This window comes from Thrips palmi, unplaced genomic scaffold, assembly GCF_012932325.1.
Source record: "Thrips palmi isolate BJ-2018 unplaced genomic scaffold, TpBJ-2018v1 HiC_scaffold_10, whole genome shotgun sequence".
NCBI classification, from domain to species: Eukaryota; Metazoa; Arthropoda; class Insecta; order Thysanoptera; family Thripidae; genus Thrips; species Thrips palmi.
Genome location: NW_023144621.1, coordinates 3,442,505 through 3,461,978, shown reverse-complemented (window position 1 = coordinate 3,461,978; position 19,474 = coordinate 3,442,505). Strand labels below are relative to the sequence as shown.

The 19,474-nt window shown below is 59.5% G+C and overlaps 2 protein-coding genes across 3 annotated transcripts; one reads left to right on the top strand and one right to left on the bottom strand.

Moving 5' to 3' along the window:
* The first annotated feature begins 947 nt into the window (after positions 1 to 947).
* Positions 948 to 10,599, top strand: LOC117654211. Its single transcript, XM_034400467.1, has 3 exons — positions 948 to 1,105; positions 7,425 to 7,589; positions 8,464 to 10,599. Exons 1-3 carry the CDS (start codon positions 1,042 to 1,044, stop codon positions 8,667 to 8,669), a joined length of 435 nt encoding a protein of 144 aa, XP_034256358.1. The 5' UTR covers positions 948 to 1,041; the 3' UTR covers positions 8,670 to 10,599.
* Positions 10,600 to 15,413: 4,814 nt separating this feature from the next.
* On the bottom strand, positions 15,414 to 19,183 carry LOC117654036 (sorting nexin-30-like). 2 transcript variants are annotated; one of them, XM_034400166.1, is made up of 10 exons: positions 18,960 to 19,183; positions 18,409 to 18,579; positions 18,211 to 18,321; positions 17,959 to 18,123; positions 17,670 to 17,865; positions 17,403 to 17,566; positions 17,180 to 17,305; positions 16,951 to 17,082; positions 16,723 to 16,857; positions 15,414 to 16,628 (listed from the first exon to the last, which is right to left on the bottom strand). In XM_034400166.1, the coding sequence occupies exons 1-10, from the start codon at positions 19,065 to 19,067 to the stop codon at positions 16,515 to 16,517; spliced, it is 1,422 nt and encodes a 473-aa protein (XP_034256057.1). In that variant the 5' UTR covers positions 19,068 to 19,183; the 3' UTR covers positions 15,414 to 16,514. The 2 variants fall into 2 exon arrangements, with proteins under 2 accessions (XP_034256057.1, XP_034256058.1); XM_034400167.1 differs by lacking the exon at positions 18,960 to 19,183 and adding an exon at positions 18,745 to 18,824.
* Between the last annotated feature and the right edge of the window lie 291 nt (positions 19,184 to 19,474).

Sequence of the window (19,474 nt, the reverse complement as noted above, 5' to 3'; positions counted from 1 at the left end):
CGCAGGGGGTGGACGGGCCCGTGGCTGCCGGCTGGGGGAATGCCACGGGCCCGGCCAAAGGGTCGGCCTCCCTTCGGCACCGCTTCGCTGCCCGCTGGGGGAATGCCACGGGCCCGGCCAAAGGGTCGGCCTCCCTTCGGCACCGCTTGGCTGCCCGCTGGGGGAATGCCACGGGCCCGGCCAAAGGGTCGGCCTCCCTTCGGCACCGCTTGGCTGCCCGCTGGGGGAATGCCACGGGCCCGGCCAAAGGGTCGGCCTCCCTTCGGCACCGCTTGGCTGCCCGCTGGGGGAATGCCACGGGCCCGGCCAAAGGGTCGGCCTCCCTTCGGCACCGCTTGGCTGCCCGCTGGGGGAATGCCACGGGCCCGGCCAAAGGGTCGGCCTCCCTTCGGCACCGCTTGGCTGCCCGCTGGGGGAATGCCACGGGCCCGGCCAAAGGGTCGGCCTCCCTTCGGCACCGCTTGGCTGCCCGCTGGGGGAATGCCACGGGCCCGGCCAAAGGGTCGGCCTCCCTTCGGCACCGCTTGGCTGCCCGCTGGGGGAATGCCACGGACCCGGCCAAAGGGTCGGCCTCCCTTCGGCACCGCTTGGCTGCCCGCTGGGGGAATGCCACGGGCCCGGCCAAAGGGTCGGCCTCCCTTCGGCACCGCTTGGCTGCCCGCTGGGGGAATGCCACGGACCCGGCCAAAGGGTCGGCCTCCCTTCGGCACCGCTTGGCTGCCCGCTGGGGGAATGCCACGGGCCCGGCCAAAGGGTCGGCCTCCCTTCGGCACGCTGGCGGACCGCTGGCCCTGCGGCGACTGCAGGTTCGCTCGTCGTTGGAGGCTCGGCGCGCCGCACGGAGCCCCACGGCCATGCGCAGAAGCGCGCCCCGCCCCCATCCCCGCGACCCCCCTGCTAGAGCCCCTCGGCGAGGACCAGGCCGGCCCCACCAGGCTACGCCGCTACGCCAGGGTCTGGCCGCGCTGGCTGTAGGCGCGCTTCTAGTCTCCGTGTGAATCGGGTGCGCGAACGTCAAGTCAGTCCGCCGGTCCGCCAGACATGGCCAACTTCCTGCTGCCCCTCGGCGCCGTGGCGCTGGTGCTCGCCCTCTTCTCGCAGCCCGGTAAGCACCCCGTCAGGCCGTCGGCGGGCCGTCGGCGGGCCGCCCTGCGGTGCGTGCTGCGTGCCCCGTGCTGCGTGCCCCGTGCTGCGTGCCCGCCAGACGGCTTGGCGGCTTGGCGGCGAGGTACCTCCTCGGGTCGAAGCGGCCCGCGGCGCGGCGGGGTGGGGGAGGCGGGCAGCGCGGCGGGCTGGGTACCGCACCGCCGCCCTGCCGCCCCCTGGCCACCCTCGGCCGCCAGCCCCGCCACCCCGCCAGCCCTGCCAGCCCCGCCAGCCCTCGGGAACCTTTGACCCTTCGGCGCCGCGGGTCTCCAGCCGCCCGCCCTTCAGGCCCTGCAAGCCCTGCAAGCCCTGCAAGCCCTGCAAGCCCTGCAAGCCCTGCAAGCCCTGCAAGCCCTGCAAGCCCTGCAAGCCCTGCAAGCCCTGCAAGCCCTGCAAGCCCTGCAAGCCCTGCAAGCCCTGCAAGCCCTGCAAGCCCTGCAAGCCCTGCAAGCCCTGCAAGCCCTGCAAGCCCTGCAAGCCCTGCAAGCCCTGCAAGCCCTGCAAGCCCTGCAAGCCCTGCAAGCCCTGCAAGCCCTGCAAGCCCTGCAAGCCCTGCAAGCCCTGCAAGCCCTGCAAGCCCTGCAAGCCCTGCAAGCCCTGCAAGCCCTGCAAGCCCTGCAAGCCCTGCAAGCCCTGCAAGCCCTGCAAGCCCTGCAAGCCCTGCAAGCCCTGCAAGCCCTGCAAGCCCTGCAAGCCCTGCAAGCCCTGCAAGCCCTGCAAGCCCTGCAAGCCCTGCAAGCCCTGCAAGCCCTGCAAGCCCTGCAAGCCCTGCAAGCCCTGCAAGCCCTGCAAGCCCTGCAAGCCCTGAGCCGCAAGCCCTGCAAGCCCTGCAAGCCCTGCAAGCCCTGCAAGCCCTGCAAGCCACCTGCAAGCCCTGCAAGCCCTGCAAGCCCTGCAAGCCCTGCAAGCCCTGCAAGCCCTGCAAGCCCTGCAAGCCCTGCAAGCCCTGCAAGCCCTGCAAGCCCTGCAAGCCCTGCAAGCCCTGCAAGCCCTGCAAGCCCTGCAAGCCCTGCAAGCCCTGCAAGCCCTGCAAGCCCTGCAAGCCCTGCAAGCCCTGCAAGCCCTGCAAGCCCTGCAAGCCCTGCAAGCCCTGCAAGCCCTGCAAGCCCTGCAAGCCCTGCAAGCCCTGCAAGCCCTGCAAGCCCTGCAAGCCCTGCAAGCCCTGCAAGCCCTGCAAGCCCTGCAAGCCCTGCAAGCCCTGCAAGCCCTGCAAGCCCTGCAAGCCCTGCAAGCCCTGCAAGCCCTGCAAGCCCTGCAAGCCCTGCAAGCCCTGCAAGCCCTGCAAGCCCCGCAAGCCCTGCAAGCCCTGCAAGCCCTGCAAGCCCTGCAAGCCCTGCAAGCCCTGCAAGCCTGCAAGCCTGCAAGCCCTGCAAGCCCTGCAAGCCCTGCAAGCCCTGCAAGCCCTGCAAGCCCTGCAAGCCCTGCAAGCCCTGCAAGCCCTGCAAGCCCTGCAAGCCCTGCAAGCCCTGCAAGCCCTGCAAGCCCTGCAAGCCCTGCAAGCCCTGCAAGCCCTGCAAGCCCTGCAAGCCCTGCAAGCCCTGCAAGCCCTGCAAGCCCTGCAAGCCCTGCAAGCCCTGCAAGCCCTGCAAGCCCTGCAAGCCCTGCAAGCCCTGCAAGCCCTGCAAGCCCTGCAAGCCCTGCAAGCCCTGCAAGCCCTGCAAGCCCTGCAAGCCCTGCAAGCCCTGCAAGCCCTGCAAGCCCTGCAAGCCCTGCAAGCCCTGCAAGCCCTGCAAGCCCTGCAAGCCCTGCAAGACCTGCAAGCCCTGCAAGCCCCGCGGCCCGCGACTTTTAAACGGGGCGTAAAGGGCTGGCCGCGTGCGCTGAAATAGGAAAGTGCGTTGCCTCAGTTGTTGGCAGCGCGGCTGCCCTCACGGATTTGCATGAAATCCATCGATTCAAGGCCGCTTTGCGCGCCCCCTTCTGGACGGGTGTCTGCACGATACCTAACCTAACCTAACTGCACGATAATCCGTGCACCGGAAAAAAGTGGTGCGTTGGTTCCGCCTGAGCGCACGCGTGCTGGCGCAGCGTGGGTAGCCCACAAGGTAGCCCACCTCGGCCCACCTCGGCCCGACCGCCAGCGGCAGACAGCCGCACCGCACCGCCGATGCCAAAGCGCCAAAACAGCGACAGAGCGGGTAGAGAAAAACAGAAATCGCGTCACGAGACTTATAAATAGAAACACGAGTGCGGCACATTCGTCTCGCCGCCCAAAGAGAACGAAGAGCACGCCAGCACGCCCCCGGTGCGCTTATCGTCGCGGATCACCACTTTCGTGTTCGGGCTCTATTTTCGCTGCAGACTGATTCCGAGAGTCTCTCTCGCACTCGCGCGGCGTTCCGTGTGGGTGCGAGAGGGACAGCGCGACGGACTCGACTGGGTGCGCTCGGTACTCGCTGACCGCCGAATGAATGGAGGGGAAGGGGGCACTGTTTACATTTTGATTCGCGTGTCGTTGGCGCGGCGACAGGAGCAGGACGTCGGCGATGTCGGCGCGGCCATCTCGCGAACTCCTGGCGGCGGAAGGAAACGATGTCGTTTCTTTTATCGGCGTTCGTAATGCTCGGCGACTTATCGGCGGTGGCGCACTCGCGACTGCACCCGTCGCTCTGTCTCTCTCCCACCCATGGCGTCCGTAGGGGTGCGAGAGAGACAGAGCGGGCGGACGGCGTCTCCCGGGAATCGCCGGCCGAAGGCCAAAAGGTGCACCCGCGTCATGCTGCATATTGGCGCGCTGCAGTGGCGCCTAAATCCACTCCGTGGCACGCTGTGCGGCCTGGCCGACGGACGGCCTGGCGCGAACCCCGCGAGTCCGCGTCACACTAGCTCGGCCGCAGAGCAAGTTCCTACGGTGTGTCGTCGCTCTGTCTCTCTCGCACTCACGGGGCGCCGCGAACAGGGCACCGAAGGCACGGCTCGGTTTCAGCCTGCTGCTGGCAGGCCCGGCAGGCCTGGCAGGCGTCATGGAGGAATACGGCCTTGCACAATGGAGGCGGCAGTGCACCTGCAGGCTGAGCCCTGCACCGGCCCCGGGACGCGGACAGGACACGGAGGTGACGAAAGCGGGGGAAGCGATGGAGAGCGAGAGAGACGAGGCGACACTCGGTGAGGCGGAACCGAGCCGAACGGGCGCGCCTCTCTGGGGCCCGCCTCTCTGGGGCCCGCCTCTCTGGGGCCCGCCCTGCGCGCCCTGCGCTACACTGCCCGACACTGCCACGCCGCGTGGGTTCGAGTCCCCGCAATGCCTCCTTTTTTATCGCCCATACGGCTAGCTTGCGCGGAGCGGAGTGCATCCTTTATCCGCATCCCCGCGCCGACTTTGACTCGGAGCAAACCGGAGAAAACCAACCTTCGTTAATACGCGGCCCGCGCAGTCGTCCTCGCCGATACGCAACTCTGTCTCCATGGCGCCAAGTTTGGCGGCCGCGTGCGGTGCGGTGTGTGCACTGATAAGACGAAGGGCGAGAGGGCGAAGTGCCCTCTCACACTAGGCGACGAAAGGGCCGCAAAGGGCCTCCGCCGCGCGGAGGTTCGAACCAACGAACCCGATCGTGGCTATGCAGCCATGCGGCTAGATGCTCTGCACGCGCACTGACTCGCAGTGTGGGGCGGCGTTCTCGGACTTTCGGCTGCTTTCGGTGGATCGGCTGACTGAAGCGACAGGGACCTGCAGGCAGGGCAGGCAGTCGCCGGCTGAAAATGAGACAGCACGGCGTCGGTGCCTGTGACAGGTCGCTCGCGTCGCTCGCTCGACGCGCAGAGTAGACGACCCCCTTCCCCTTCCCCTCTCACCTTCCCATGCCAGCTCTGCGAGCTGCAGCAGTCGCTCCAGCTCCGTGCCTTGCCGTGGCTTGCCGGCCGACTTGGCAAAAAGTCCGAACTCTGCCGCCGCAGTCGCGCAGCTTCCTCCACCCGGCGCGACCCCCTCGACCACCGCGCGCGGTCCGCGGGGCACCGGCGGGATGCCCGGCTGATTCCGGACAGTGCCTCCGTCTCTCTCGCACTCGTGGCGCACCCCGTGAGCGTGCGAGAGGGACGGAGCCGCGAAAGCACTGTTCGGAATAACCGCGCTCTGGTGGCCGAGATCTGGCCAAGGCCATCGTCGCCATGCTTCTCCCGCTGTCATCCCCAGACTCCCCGATCCCCAGTGAGCGCCCCCGCCCCGCCCCCGGCCGCACCCCGCCGCCAAGTTGAAACCGCCAGGACCGGGTTCGCGCCGCACCGCCCTCCAAAGGGATGGTCGGAAAGGTCCGAAAGCGGCCTTCGCGCCCCGCCGGCCTCCTGCAGACTGATTCCGAGAGTCGTCCTCGCCGCTCTGTCTCTCTCGCACTCATGGGGCGCCCCGTAAAGGTGCGAGAGAGACAGAGAGACGAAGGACTCTCGGCGGGTCGTTAGCGCGTGGAGACATACCAGAGTCTCGGCCGTCTGTCTGCCTCGGCCGTCTCGGCTGTCTCCATGGTTAGCGCTGCGCTGCGCTGCGGGGCTGTTCCTCTATTTACTAATCAGCCAGGCGGCGGCGCGGCGCGGAGCGGCCACTTTCGAGTTGACGACCACGTGCGAAAGCGAGGCGTGCGTGGCGGTCGGCCGGCCGCATCTCGAGGGACCGTCCCGTCGCCCTGTCTCTGTCGCTCTCCAGGGGCGTCCCGTAGGGGTGCGAGAGAGACAGCGACGAAACAGGCCTTCCGAATCAGGCGGCTGGCTGGACCACGCGCCTCTTTGCCCCATTGATTCGCTGCCATTCCCCGCGACACCGAATCTGAAACCGCTTCTCCGCGGCGTCCTCGTCGCCCTGCCTCTCTCGCGCTCCTTCGGGACGCCCCGTGAGTGCGAGAGAGACAGAACGACGAGGACACTGTACGGAGTGAGCCGTGTGTCGCTGTGCGGCGGCGACACGCAAGTCGCCTCGCTTTGCTTCGCTTGCGGTCGTCCTGCCAGTGTGGCGGTGCAGTGCCTCTGCCCTGTCATCAAGAGTGTCCTCTAGAAGGACAGCCTGCCCCAGGCCTGCCCCCCTGGCGTGCGGACACACTCTGCGGCCGAGCCGCGAGGACCCTGTCGGTCGTGGCTGTCTCTCTCGCACCCATGAGGCATGTCTCGCCAGTGCGAGAGAGACAGAGCGACGAAACGACTCTCCGGAACCGCTCGGCTGGTCTTCCCTTTCTTCGCAGTGCTTCACGGTCGCCGTAGTCGCCGGGAAGCGACAACGCGCTGCCCAATAAAAAGGACCGAAACTGGTGGAGGGGGGGGGGCAAGGTCGCAGCGGCCGCCACCCTCCGCCGCCGCGGAGAGGGCGAATGGGAACGTTATTCCCGCTGGAGTGGACCGGTTTTATTTGGTTTCGTCCCGCGGCGGAAAGAAAAAGGAAAAACCGAACGGTAGAATGGCCACTAAACCCACTTCTCCACGTCGGACATGAAATGCGCTGCTTGGTTCAAGGTTTCCCATTCTCAGAGATGCGTGCTCGGGCGTTGCGGGAATCGATGACTTTGAAAACAATAGGGCCAAGTTGGGCAAAGTGAAGGGGTAGTGTGTCGGGGTGGAGGGCGTGGAGGGCGTGGAGGGCGTGGAGGGCGGCCTGGGCCTCGGCCTGGCCAGGGCCCTGCAGGGCGGCGCGTTGGATCGTTGGATCCCTTGGTTACCATACCGCGGGATTGAGGGGGGCGTTATGGCGCGCCACGTGGTATGCTGCGTCCGAGGGGCGGGGGAAGGGGGAGGGGGGAGGGGGCCTGGGGGGGGGGGGGCTAGGCGTCAGGGGTAAGGGGGTGCCCCCTCCCCTCCTATCGACCCGGAGGAGCCGGAGGCGGAGGCTGCGGGGACGTCCGCATCGCCTCGCCGGCTAAATACGGGTCACCGGCGTGGTGCCGCTATCAAACCCCCCTGGTCCTGGTCGTCCTCCATCGCAGTCGCAGCGGCGTACAGGAAAATCGGCCAACAGAGCATGAGCCCCGTGCCATTTGAGGCCCGATGGACTGGGGCCCAACCAGAGCCCCAAACGAACCCAGACTTGCGATTTCACCTGAGTTCTAAGGTTTAAACCGGTTTGGGGCTCGGTTGAGACCCAAGTTCCAGTTAGGGGTTTCCACCCGCAGCCTGAGGTTTGCTTCACATTCTGGACTCAGCTGGGTTGGTAGCCCCAGGTCGGGCCTAAACGAGGGCCTAGCCGTCGAGGCTCAAACGGGATGAGGCTCATGTCCTGTCCTGGTATGCCGCAAAGTTTTGCATTTCATGTCCCTTCTTGTTCGAACCGCGAACCAATTCGCAACTCTCTTCCTCCTGCGCAGGGTACGGGCTGACGTGCTACGAGTGCAACTCCAAGAACGACAGCCGGTGCGCGCTGGACCTGCCGCCGGACTCCCTCAAGAAGGACTGCAGCGAGCACATCGAGGGCTCCAAGTACACCATGTGCCGGAAGATCACCCAGTCCATCGACTTCGAGGTCAACGGATGTAAGTACAGTGCCAAGTAGGGCTTGGCCAGGCTTGGCGCGCGAGTGAGGCGGGCCGGGCGGCAGCGGAGCGGGCCGAAGCGATCATTTGTGGTCCAGCCATTAATCGCAATCGCAATCGCCTGCAGCGTAGGCACCCGTCCGGGCTGCGTGCGCGTGTGCCGTGCCGCGGCCTACCCTCCCGGCGCTCGCCCCCGCCCTCGCCCCGCTCGACTCGCACGGCTTGTTAGTTTTATCACGCTTCGCGCCGCTGCCCTGCGGACTGTTTCCGAGAATCGTTATCGTCGCCTCGTTTCTCTCGCACCTATGCGGGGCGCCCCATACGTGCGAGAGAGACAGAGCGACGAAAACGAATCTCGGAATCGGTGTGCTGCAAGCTCACGACTCGCACGGGGCGCCTCGCGTGTCGCGTGCGCGGACGGCCCTCGGCCCTCGGCGCGGCCAGGCAGGCAATGCGGCCGGGTACACTGCCGAAAAACAGGACTAGCTTTTCGAGAGCCGTCGCATTAAATATTTGAGTTGAGGAGGTATCGACCGGGGTGCGAGCGGCCGGCGGCCCTGGCGGCGCACTGCACAGCGTCCCTCGGCTTACGTCGCGGCCTAGGAGGCCCCCATGGCGGCACCACCGCGGCCACCGCGGCCATGGTGTGACCTTCGCGGTCGCCTCTAGCCCTTTAGCCCTCTAGTCGCTGCACCCCACTGGAAGTGGAGGCCGGGCGGCCGGGCCGGGCGGCCTGGAGGGACGCGCCTCGCACCTCACGCGCCCCGTCCGGTCGATACTCGCGCCGTTCTCGTTCCGCCTGCACGACGGCCCCTCGACGGCCCCTCGACGGCCCCTCGACGGCGTGCTCACTGGTCGTTGGTTGTTGTTGCAGTGCCGCCGGACAGCCGCGTGATCCGCAGCTGCGGCTGGGACGAGTCCTCCTACAAGGGCAAGTGCTACCAGCGCTCGGGCTTCGGCGGTCGCCAGGAGGTGTGCTCCTGCCTCACCAACAACTGCAACGGCGCGGCCAGCGTCGCCGCCAGCGCGGCCGCCCTGCTGGGCTCGCTCTTCGTGGCGGCCGGCTACGTCCGCTACTGAGTGCCCCGTCCGCCGAGGAGCGACACCCTGAGGCGCTAGAGCGCCACGCCGAGGAGGTCGAGGCCCTGTGACGGCCGCCGGCCAGGCCTTGGGGCAGGCCTTGGGGCAGGCCACCCACCACCGCCGTGGCTTCCACCGCCACGCCCCGCACCTGGCCGGGGCGGCTGACGCGAGCCTCCGCCTTGCAGTGTGCCGGGTGCCGCCGGGCGTCGTCCGGGCGGTCCGGGCCGGGCCTCCCCGCCGTGGACGGCCGTGGCCGCGGACGCGCGCACGACGTTCGGCGGGCCCGCCGGCATCGCGTGCATCGGCAAGCTTGTGCCAGGGACTAAGACGATAGTGATCTCGATGGACACCATCAGAGCGGGAGTGGGCCGACCACCCAAGCCCGTCCCAGGGGCCGCTGCGGCAAGGACAAGGACGGCCTCTCCCGAAGAACAAGAACAAGAACAAGAGCCACCTCGAAGGACAGCCCTTGCCGCGGGGGCGGCCAGCGGCCCCGTGGGCAACGACAGCGGAGCCGCGGAGCCTCTAGACTAGACCTTAGTGATCTCGGATGTGATCGCGTGGCGTGGTGCCGGCGGGCCGACGATGCTGGCGGGGCGGGGCGGGGCGGGGGGCCCCGAGGGGCGACATCGGCCTCGGCGCCCAGCCCCAGCCACGACGGCCTCGGAGGCCTCGGCCCGCCGGGACGACGCGGCCACTGAGTGTGGCGCACGAGACGGGACAGAGACGAAGGCGCACGCCATGCGCACGCCGTGGGCCAAAGCCTTCGCCCATTCAATTTCTGTTGTTTTTTGTTTGTTTTGTTTTGACAGTGTGCTGGAGAGGTCCGCGCGGCGCCGCCCTGTCCGACTGCGCGGCGCGGCGCGCGGCCGACGGTTGGCCGCGGGGTGGTGGCGCGCGGACAAGGGAGGGTGGAACCCGAACCCGGTGCCGGGTTCAAAGGGGCAAATCGGACTGAGCTCACCTTTTGAAATCGTATTGCTCAAATCTATCTTTGTCCTTTGTTATTTTCCACCTTGGTAGATTTCTCGATGCGGTCCGCATAAAACAATTAGTTCCTAAATCGTGTTCTGAAATGCGGCTACCACCAATAAATTAATAAAATTGCAACTCCAAATAATATCTTCTTCTTTCTGATTATTTACACCAGTAATCGTAATTTCTTGGTTTCGTTTTAGAGACTGCGTATCCAAAACGTCGGATGTGACGTGATGTATATATCATTAAATTAGTTAAAAACAATGTTAGAGGAAATATGGAAGCCCGTGGGTCGCCCTTCAGGGGGACGAAAATCGCCCCGAAAAAATTCCCTCAACAGTTGTGCCGGCGACGGCACGACATGTTGAAACTCAGTCATTCCGTCTGTCTTTGCAACCCCTTTCTGGCCACGAACTGCGACTCCACACTGCCACACTTGAACCAGCTAATCGTCACTCCGATATATGGAAGAAAAAGTCGGGTAGATAAAGTAAAGTAAAAGAAGCTAGTCCTGTAAAACGAATTAGGTGATCACAGCAGTGGTAGAACCCGGTTTCCTTTCTGTACGACTTTTATGTTGCAATGCACGGCTTGTTCTGTTGCAACCTTTTAATTTAGGTTTATATTATTTTTAAGTAATTTACAGTGAATGTGTTGCGAATTTTTTTTCCGGAGATTGAATAGAGATTAAGTTTTCTGGCATAATGAACGCATTTGGAACGAAAGTGCCGCCTTGAGTTTAACAAGGCCGAACGAGACGTGCGAGGGACGAATGGGTTTGGAAATTACTGAGGAAAGAGGCGTTACATTAGTGTACAAGGTTGTTTTTTTTTGTAATACTTTATTTCTCGTTTCGTTGCCTCCTTTATGAAATATGGCGAACATACTACTTGTTCAGCGTACACCTGTGATCGCGTGTAGATTAAATAAACTAAACTGAAAATTCGTACATTGTGCAGTGGTTCTTTCTTTTTTCACAACTCCTGCCTGCACTACCACATTACTTCTAGACGCACCGTAGCACAATATAATTAATCACTTGTCACAACTATTAACACTTTCATCACTCTGCACCAGATCGAGCAACTATACTGAACACAAACGGGCATAGCGACACTTGACATGCTAAAAGACAGTCATTTCGAATCATCAACAGAACAATCATTAACAACATAATAGAAAATCTTTTACAGGGATGGTTCCTTCCGAGATTCACTAATTCAAAAACTAACAAGCTAACTTGAATGGAGGGAAAACCACGCTCGTCGAAAACCGAGTGGAGCGCACACTAGAACAGCACTTTTAACTATCTCTATGCACAGCGCGTCACGAAACGGGGGCGTGGTAGAGCCTGTCACAAGGCGGTGCCGCCTGCCTCCTTCGAGGTGGTGGTCGAGGTGGTGGTCGAGGTGGTGATGGAGGAGGTGGTCGAGGTGGAGGAGGCAGTGGCGGGCGTCGGGACCACGGCCAGGCCCGCCTCACTGTGCAGCAAGTGGTTGAACGCCTCCTCCAGCGACTTGGTCCTCTCCGCGCACACTGCGGCCGACTCCTGCCAGAGAGTAAGTCACGTCAGCGCGTCAGCAGCGTGCTGGTTCAACGGGCGTTTCTGTCTCTGTCGCACTCAACGCGCGTTCCGCAAGGGTGCGAGGGCGACAGAGCGATGAGCGTGCTGGCGCCAAGGAGGCGAAGGCAGTGCCCTGCCGTGGCCCATCGGGCACGCCAAGCCGCGCCAAGCCTAAGGCCAAGCCACTCACCCCGCTGCACTTGGTGTGGCTGAAGAGCGCCCGCCGGAAGTCCTGTTCGAACTGGTCCAGGCTCTCGTACGCGCGCCGCTTCAGCTTCCGCGACATGGAGTCCAGGCTGATGCAGCCCGAGCTTCCCTGGGGGTGAAGGCCAATGAGGCGCTCCGTTACCTCGCCAAGAGCCGAGCCAAGAGCCAAGCGCAGCCAAGCGCAGCGTGCACCGCCGCCACTCACCTTGACGCTGTCAGAGGGTGCGAACTTGACGTCCTCGGCCTCCTGGAGGTCCCACAGCGCTTCCAGGATGCCCCTGGCCTTGCGCGCCGAGGCCGGACTCAGTTGCGAGCGGGGCGCTGCAGCCAAGCCTGGCGCCAAGCCTGGCGCCAAGGCCGACGCTGTCTGCGGGAGAGGCTGCGACGGCGCGGCTCTCGTCCAGGAGCGACTGCGGCGGAAGACGCCACCCTGGTTCGCCCTCTGGACCGCCTGCCGCTCGGCCTGCCGCTCGGCCTGCCGCTCGGCCTGCCGCGCCCGCTTGCCCTTGGACTCCCTGTCCGACGCGGAGCCGGTGGAGCCCTTGCTGGCCTTGCTCCTGCCCGGCGTCGCCGTGGCCTCGGCCGCGACCTGCAGCCCCGACTGCAGCGCCGTGTCCGCCGCAACGGCGCCACCAGCTGCCTCCATGTCGTCGACGACGGCGACGACGGCGACGCCACAGTCTGGGACGCCCTGCGAGCCCCGCGGTGCCGCCGACTGCTCGGGGTTGGTCGGGACCATGACTGGGGTCGCTGCTGAGGCTGCTGAGGCTGCTGAGACCGGGGTCGTAGCTTGAACCAAGGCCAGGCCTGTGGCTGGGGCTAAGGCTGTGGCCAAGGATGGGAGCGGGACCGGGGCCATGGATGGGGCCGGGGCCATGGATGGGGCCGAGGCCATGGATGGGGCCGGGGCCATGGATGGGGCCGGGGCCATGGATGGGGCCGAGGCCATGGATGGGGCCGGGGCCATGGATGGGGCCGGGGCCATGGATGGGGCCGAGGCCATGGATGGGACCGGGGCCATGGATGGGGCCGAGGCCATGGATGGGGCCGAGGCTAGCACAGACGCCGCTGAGGGTGGTACCGCGGCCGGGCCTTGAGGCACGCCTTGAGGCACGCCTTGAGGCGCGCTGGGCTCGTCGGGGCAGTGCATCGCGTGCAGCGCCCTGCACAGCGTCTCCGCCGAGGCCTTGGCGGCCTGCCAGGTGCTCTCGGACACCAGCAGGGGCGGCGCCGGGTCGACGGACGGGCTGCCCAAGTCCAGGACGGGCCCGTCGGCGGGCGGCGCGACGACGCGGCGCATGGGGACGTCGTAGCAGCCCGGCTTCATGTAGGCGCCGTCCTGGAACTCGTCCAGGTCCAGGACGCACCGCAGCGCCGGGCCGCTGCCCCACTTGCGGGCCGCAGTCTTGGCCGTGCCGCTGCTGCCGCTCGGAGGGCGGCTGCTCAGGCCGCTCAGGGGCCGAGACAAGTTCCGGGGGCTGGTTTCCGAGAAGTGCTGCACCGGAAAGGTGACGTCCATGCTCGAGGCGGGGGAGGGGGAGAGAGAGGGGTCCGCCGCGCCCGACCCTCGGCCCGGACCGAAGCCTTCCATGCCGGAGTGCTTCTGGCTGAAGACGGTCTTCCAGTGGTCTCGCGCCCGGAACGCCGCCTTGCCCTCCTCCATGTCCAGCAGCGCGTCGTCCGCGGGCCACATGCCTCGCGGGGACCCCTTCCGGGCGCGGGGCTCCGACGCGGCGGCGGCCCAGCTTCCCTTGACGCCCTGCCTGGCGGCCCTGGACGTGGGCCTGGCCGCGGCCGCGGAGTGCGTCTTGGACCAGGGCCGGCCGGTCGCGGACATGCTCGGCGGCCGCCAGGGCGGAGCGGCGTGGTCGCCATGCACGCCCTGCAGCCCCTGTAGCCCCTGCAGTCGCTCGCGCAGCACGGGCACCCTCCTGAGGATGGCGACGATGACCCTCCGAGAGGCCTGCTGCCACTCGCGGAACGCATGGCCCGCCGAGTGGCCATGGCCCAGCTCCTGCTGGCAAGGGAACAGGCCCAGCCAGCAGCTCACGAGGCGGAAGAAGGCAATGATGAGGGTGCGCGTCTCCTCGCTCGGCGAGTCAAACTCGAGCGACGCGGCGGACGACGCCTCGCGGATGGCGTGGCAGAAAGACAGCAGGTCGCCGATGTAGGAGTACTGCTTGTGGCCGCGCAGGATGCACTCCAGCTCCAGGCACCCCTTGACGACCAGCTCGCGGAAGCTGAGCCCGCCGTGGCCGCCGTCCGCCAGCTCGGCCTGCACGCCGCTGCTCGGAAACGCCCCGTTCCTGGCGTAGTTGGCGTCGAACTGCCCGCCGTCCACTGGAGCGCAGCGGTTGGGGAAGGCCGCGAAGTACGGAAGGGAGGCGGGGGCGGCGTCGACCGGCGGCGGCGCGGCCAGCGGCACGTGCTGCAAGCTGAAGGGGCCGCGCTGCTTGGCGACCGCGGGGGCGGTCTCGCTCAGGGACACGTCGGCCAAGTTCAGGCCGGTCAGGTCCAACCCCAGGTCCAGAGCGATCCCCGGGCCCTCGAAGGGGAACGCGCCCAACGGAGTGCTGTCGATGTTCGGCACGGGCTGCAGGACGTCCTTGAGCACGTCCTTCGAAGAGCTGCACAGCTCGAACACCATCCTCTCCACCTCGATGGGGAATTCGAAGTCGATGGGGCCATCGCCGTGCTCGCCGTGCTCGCTCTGCACGAGGTCGACGGGCTGTCCCTGCGATGAGTAAAGTTTCAATAATCGGCCGCGTTGGAATCAAACGACTGGGTGTTGGCGTTGACCGACCAGCGGCGCCCCTAGCGCCTGCAATCCAGCGGGTAGGCCAGCCCGCCGAGCAGCAGTGCGGTGCGGGCGGGTCTGGCCTCTCCGGCAGGCGGCAGCAGGCGGCAGGGCAGGGTTTGGGGTTCTTAAACTTGAGAGTCTGATCCACAAACGGTGGTCGAATCCCTTGGGATTCGGTACCTCTGTGTGCCTGGAGTGCGAATGTTTGTCTATGCCGCTTGGGGTTCGCTACCTGGGAGGCTGGGCCGTGGTACGGCGACGGGTCGTGGACCCTGCTGTGCGCGCTGTGCGCTGCCCCCAGCCCCGCGGTCGCGAACGCTGCGCTGTTGGCCTGGAAGTTGACGGTCTGGCTGAGCTGCTGCCAGGCGCAAGACATCCCCAGGCGAGGCGGGGCGGGCGGCTCGCTCTACGTGCAGTGGACGGCGTTCCTGCCGGTCCAAACAACCACAACCCTGTTGCAGAATCCTTTTTCGGAATCCGACACGGATCCAAAGTGCATCCCGGCATTCCTCTCCTTACCTGGCTATCATAGCTCAAGGCTGGCTACGTGCATTCTTGGCAGCTTCAAGAGATGCTGGGCTGGGCTGGCCTGGGTCAACCGGACCTGCTGTTGCCTTGACAACTCCCACTCCGACCAACTCCGACTCCGACCCGAACTGATATTGTTGTTGACCGCGCGTGGTCGCGCGCCGCAAGTTACCCTGAGAGGAGCGATTGGCGTAGAGGCAGGGGCATTCAAGGAACCACCACGGCCAGCTTTGCAGTTCTAACCAGTAACCGCTTGATTTCGGGCGCCAACACGGCCCGGCAGCGGCCTGGCCTGTTGGTTCAAAGCCGCATGGGCGTAGTGCGTAGCGCGTAGCGGACTTGTAGGCAAGATAGAGTTCCCGGCTTCGAGCCCCTTCCAATTCAGTGCCCTTTCGGCCGAGCACTACACGGATGGGTTCCAATGGGTTCTCCCAGTAAACAAATGACTAAGAAATCTGATGGACTACTTTCTCTCCATTTTCGATTACTATTGGTTTTGTTAGTTTTTGCCCGCCTGTTCATTAGATTCTGAACACACGAGTCAAGGAGTCAACAAAAGTAAAAACTATAGTTTTATTAAATTATTTTTGTTTTAATTATTTTCAAGAAACTCAAAACAAAATAAACAACCAATGAACAATAATGTGCAACGTAACAATGTGAATGATTTGTAACTTAATATATTTTATCACATCAACAAAAACTTGCACAATAGTGGAGTTCAACAACTATCGTAACAAGTATGATATAAACAAATCTGATGCCATACATGTACAATGTGCTACAGTTCCAGTATGAGATTTCTTAAGCTTGAATATGAGATTTCTTACCAACAATGATTGTACATATCAAAGAAATAAGGGAGAGGGCAGAAATAAATTCACTTATGACTGTTTTATGACTAGTAATACTTAGCAGCTTAAATTTTTAACACATTCAGGAATGAAATCTAAAGTGGCTCAACAGGGCAACAATTTGTAACTATTACTGACATCAGCATTGGTTCAAACGTGATGCAAAGACTATAAATATCACAAATACACTTGAACACAGGATTAACAATAAAAACAACACAATATGCTGAAAATAACCATATGAAAAATATTGCACTTTATGATAAAAATATACAGGTTGGGACAAACAAGTAATGCCCAAATTCAAACATCAGTTGTTTTACAACCCTTTATCTGATTTCCTTAGTGGTTCACACAAGCAAAATCTGACAAATCAGCTACCTTATATCTCGATTGTTAAACGACAAAGTCTTCATATTTCGTGTGCTCTGACATTGGTCGCAATTAGCTTACAGAATGAAAGGCATGAAAATTTTGCAGTCAAACATTAGGTGTTATGCCAATGTAGAGTGAGAAAGATGGGCATTATGAAAATATCTGCACATGAAGTAGCACCTTACAGTTAATACGGCTACACACTTCACAAAAAAATTCCTCTAGCATTTAAAAAAATACATTTCATTATGCTTAGTGATAAAAAATTAACATGGGAACACAAACCAGTTTTAGTCAACACATATTAGACTTAAAATGAAAGGCAACAAGCTGCACCTAAAGCATACAACACTTCCAATTCCAATGGAATGTAAAGATCACAGAACAGAGTATTAACAAGACTCGTATCTAGTACAAACAAATACCAATTTTCCTTAAACTCAAGTTCCAAACATGGAATAGTATGTACGGCACAATGGGGAGCACACCAAAAGTGTAAATTACAGTAATTGAGATTTGACAGAGGCTGCTGGATTTTAAGTTGAAAATTGCATACTGGAGGAAGCAGGAATGTTTTCTGCAGCACTTGATCCTGCTGTCTGATTGGCACATTTGACTTCTGGAATAACCTGCTCCCATGATGATAATACCTATGAAAATAATTTGACAGATAAATAAACATTCAAAACTAAATCATGGAAAATTCAACGAGTTGGTAAGAAGAAATTAACATTGCAAACTTACATCTTCATAATATTGAATTTGTTGGTTTGCCATACATAATAAGAGATTTCGAATATCCTTCTTCTTTTCAACATGCCAGCGCTCCAGATCCGACCGCAAGTTTTCATTTGCACATTGCATTTTGTCTTGATTTGCCTGATGCGGCAAAATTAAAAACACAAAATAAAGTAATAATTACAAAAAAAGTCAAATTTTTGAATTTTATTTATTTATGCACAGTTTTCTTACCTCAGCTTGTCTCACCAAATTGGGAATCAACTGACTTAATTTTTCAATTTTTTCGTCTCGAGCTTCGGCTGGCTTTTTCCAAAGATTAAAAGCACTACTTGCTCCACCAGATGTCCCCTCAAGATTTACAAGCTAAAAAGTGAAGACCAATGGATACAATAATATGAGGTCCGGACAGACAGGACACAAAAATAGGATCGTGTGAGCTCGAAAAAACAAATGCACATACCTGTTCCTTTTCATTCCTCTTCTTGTTCAGCTCATCTACTGCCAGTTCATACTCAATTTGTACAGCATCTCTTCTTTGTAGAGCCTCTTTCACAGCATCTACATAAAGCAGGTACTCCTTCAGTGGCTGAAACAGAAAAGAGAACAAACATAGAAACTAAAGGCTCTATACAAAGTCTTACAGAAATGAAATGAACAGGAAAAATAGATATTAAGGAGCATACCTGTTCAAAAGTTGCAGAGAATGAATCCAAAAGGGTATTTTGCTGGCTTGCTGTATTTCTTTCAATTGCTGATGCAAAAGCCAGGAGAAGAGGGCGAAGTTCAGGTTCAGATGTGGCCCAGACAGTAAACAACTGCTGAAATTGATTAAGTTCTCCTTGGTAGGCTGGAAAAATACATTAAAATTAAAACATGGAAAACATAAAATGCACACGTAAAGCAAAACAAAAAATTGATTCCTCTAACAAGCAAAGAACACATGTACACACCTTGACGCTCTTTTTGCAGTCTTCGACCAACTTTCTCTAGTTGAGTCAGTTTTTCGCCCAATGTATTAGCATAATCCCTCACAGAATCAAACTCAGGAGATCGCTGACGAACTAAATAATTTGTAGTCAAGTTTTGTAATGAATCTGTCACACGGCCCAAAATACCTTGCCCACTCTTGCGGTGAATATTAAACTCCTTAACAAGAAAAAAGATTTCAAATTATATTAGTTTATAAAATTTATGAGAAGATTAATAATACCCGAAGCACAGTGTAATAAAAAATCTTACCGATGGCTTAGCAGTAAGAAAAACATACAAACTCATATTATAGCTCAACACAGGATGGGCAACAACTCTGGTGAGGAAGCGATGAAGCATTGCCAAACGAGCCAATACAAAATTTTTAGAGTAACGGTCAAGCTGGGCTAAAAGTGTGTGTTTGCCTGGAAGAGGCTGAAAAATAACAAACAGGATTTTTTTTAGTCATTTAGTCAGTTTAGCAGAACATTACAACCAGGAAAACCTATAGTTAAAACTCACAGGTATCAAATGAGTTGGGAATGACTCAACCAACTTCTGGCGCAACCATACAAAATCATTGTAACGGCGTCTAACTGAGTATTCACTCTCCTTATACTCAACTCGAGATTCCTGAAACAAGACAGAGAGAAATTGCAAAGCATAACAATTTGGCATTTAATACACTTAAAATAACGAAAGTTGCGGCGCAATACTTACAATGTTTACACGCGTGCATATTCTGAATGTCACATAGGTTTCAAGTGTATCCAAGTGCTTTTGAGGATTGTCCACACGAACTTGCAAATCTCCTGCATCAGCATCTAAACTGAATTCTAAATCTTCTTGATCTGGCAGCGTGGAGAAGCTCTCAATCGATGGAGATGCAATCTATCGAGCACAAAGGAAATAAATTATTTTAAGCATGTTTAATTCTATTCCTATTAGTGACACGTATGGATTCAACCATTATAAACAAAGTAAACAACACAGAAATTGCTATATAGATAAAATCTTATAAAATTTTCAAAAGAATCACTGTTTTGAGAGCTTTACATTAGAGAATTTGAACATTTTGACAGTTGTTGACGGACTTGGTAGGTTAGGCCGCACTGAGGAACGGAAAGAGAGGCAGGGTCGCAAGTCGACCAATTAGCAATCATGTGTCAAAATAAGTACGGTACCTGCTACCCGCGAGCAAACGCGCTCGACCACAGAAAGAACTCCTCGAAACACGTGAGAGTTGACACTGTCCCAGCTCCTATACTCACCACAGATCCTTCGAATGATGTGCTGCCGTTTGACACATCTTCTGATTTACTTCCATTGCTAATTTGTGTCGGTTTGTCCACCTCCATGACAGCAGTTTCTCCAGACATTTTGCTCCGACAGATGGTGTTTTCAGGAAATGGAGATGGTCATAGATTTTCCTTCCAAGAAAATCCTCGAGACGTGAACACTTGTTCACCACCACTGCGACCGCCCCTCCCGCCCCGCTACCTAACCCTTCTACCCCGCCCCACCCCGCACCCCGCCATGCCACCGACAACTCCCCCTCGTGCTTCGCGCTGCCTAGCGCTACGCCGCTACGCCACGCCCTCCTTTACCGCCGCCGCCTCCCCTCCCCGCACCCTCTCATTCTGCTTGCAGCTGTGTGTTACTTTTACATGTTGCTCCCCGTTTGAAATGTCGTTCCAGTATTCTACGGTATTTCTTTTGTGTACAGTAAGACCCTCTCACATATCTTTCCTCCTGTTAGTGTCTCGTTGAAATGTTTTGGTTTGCT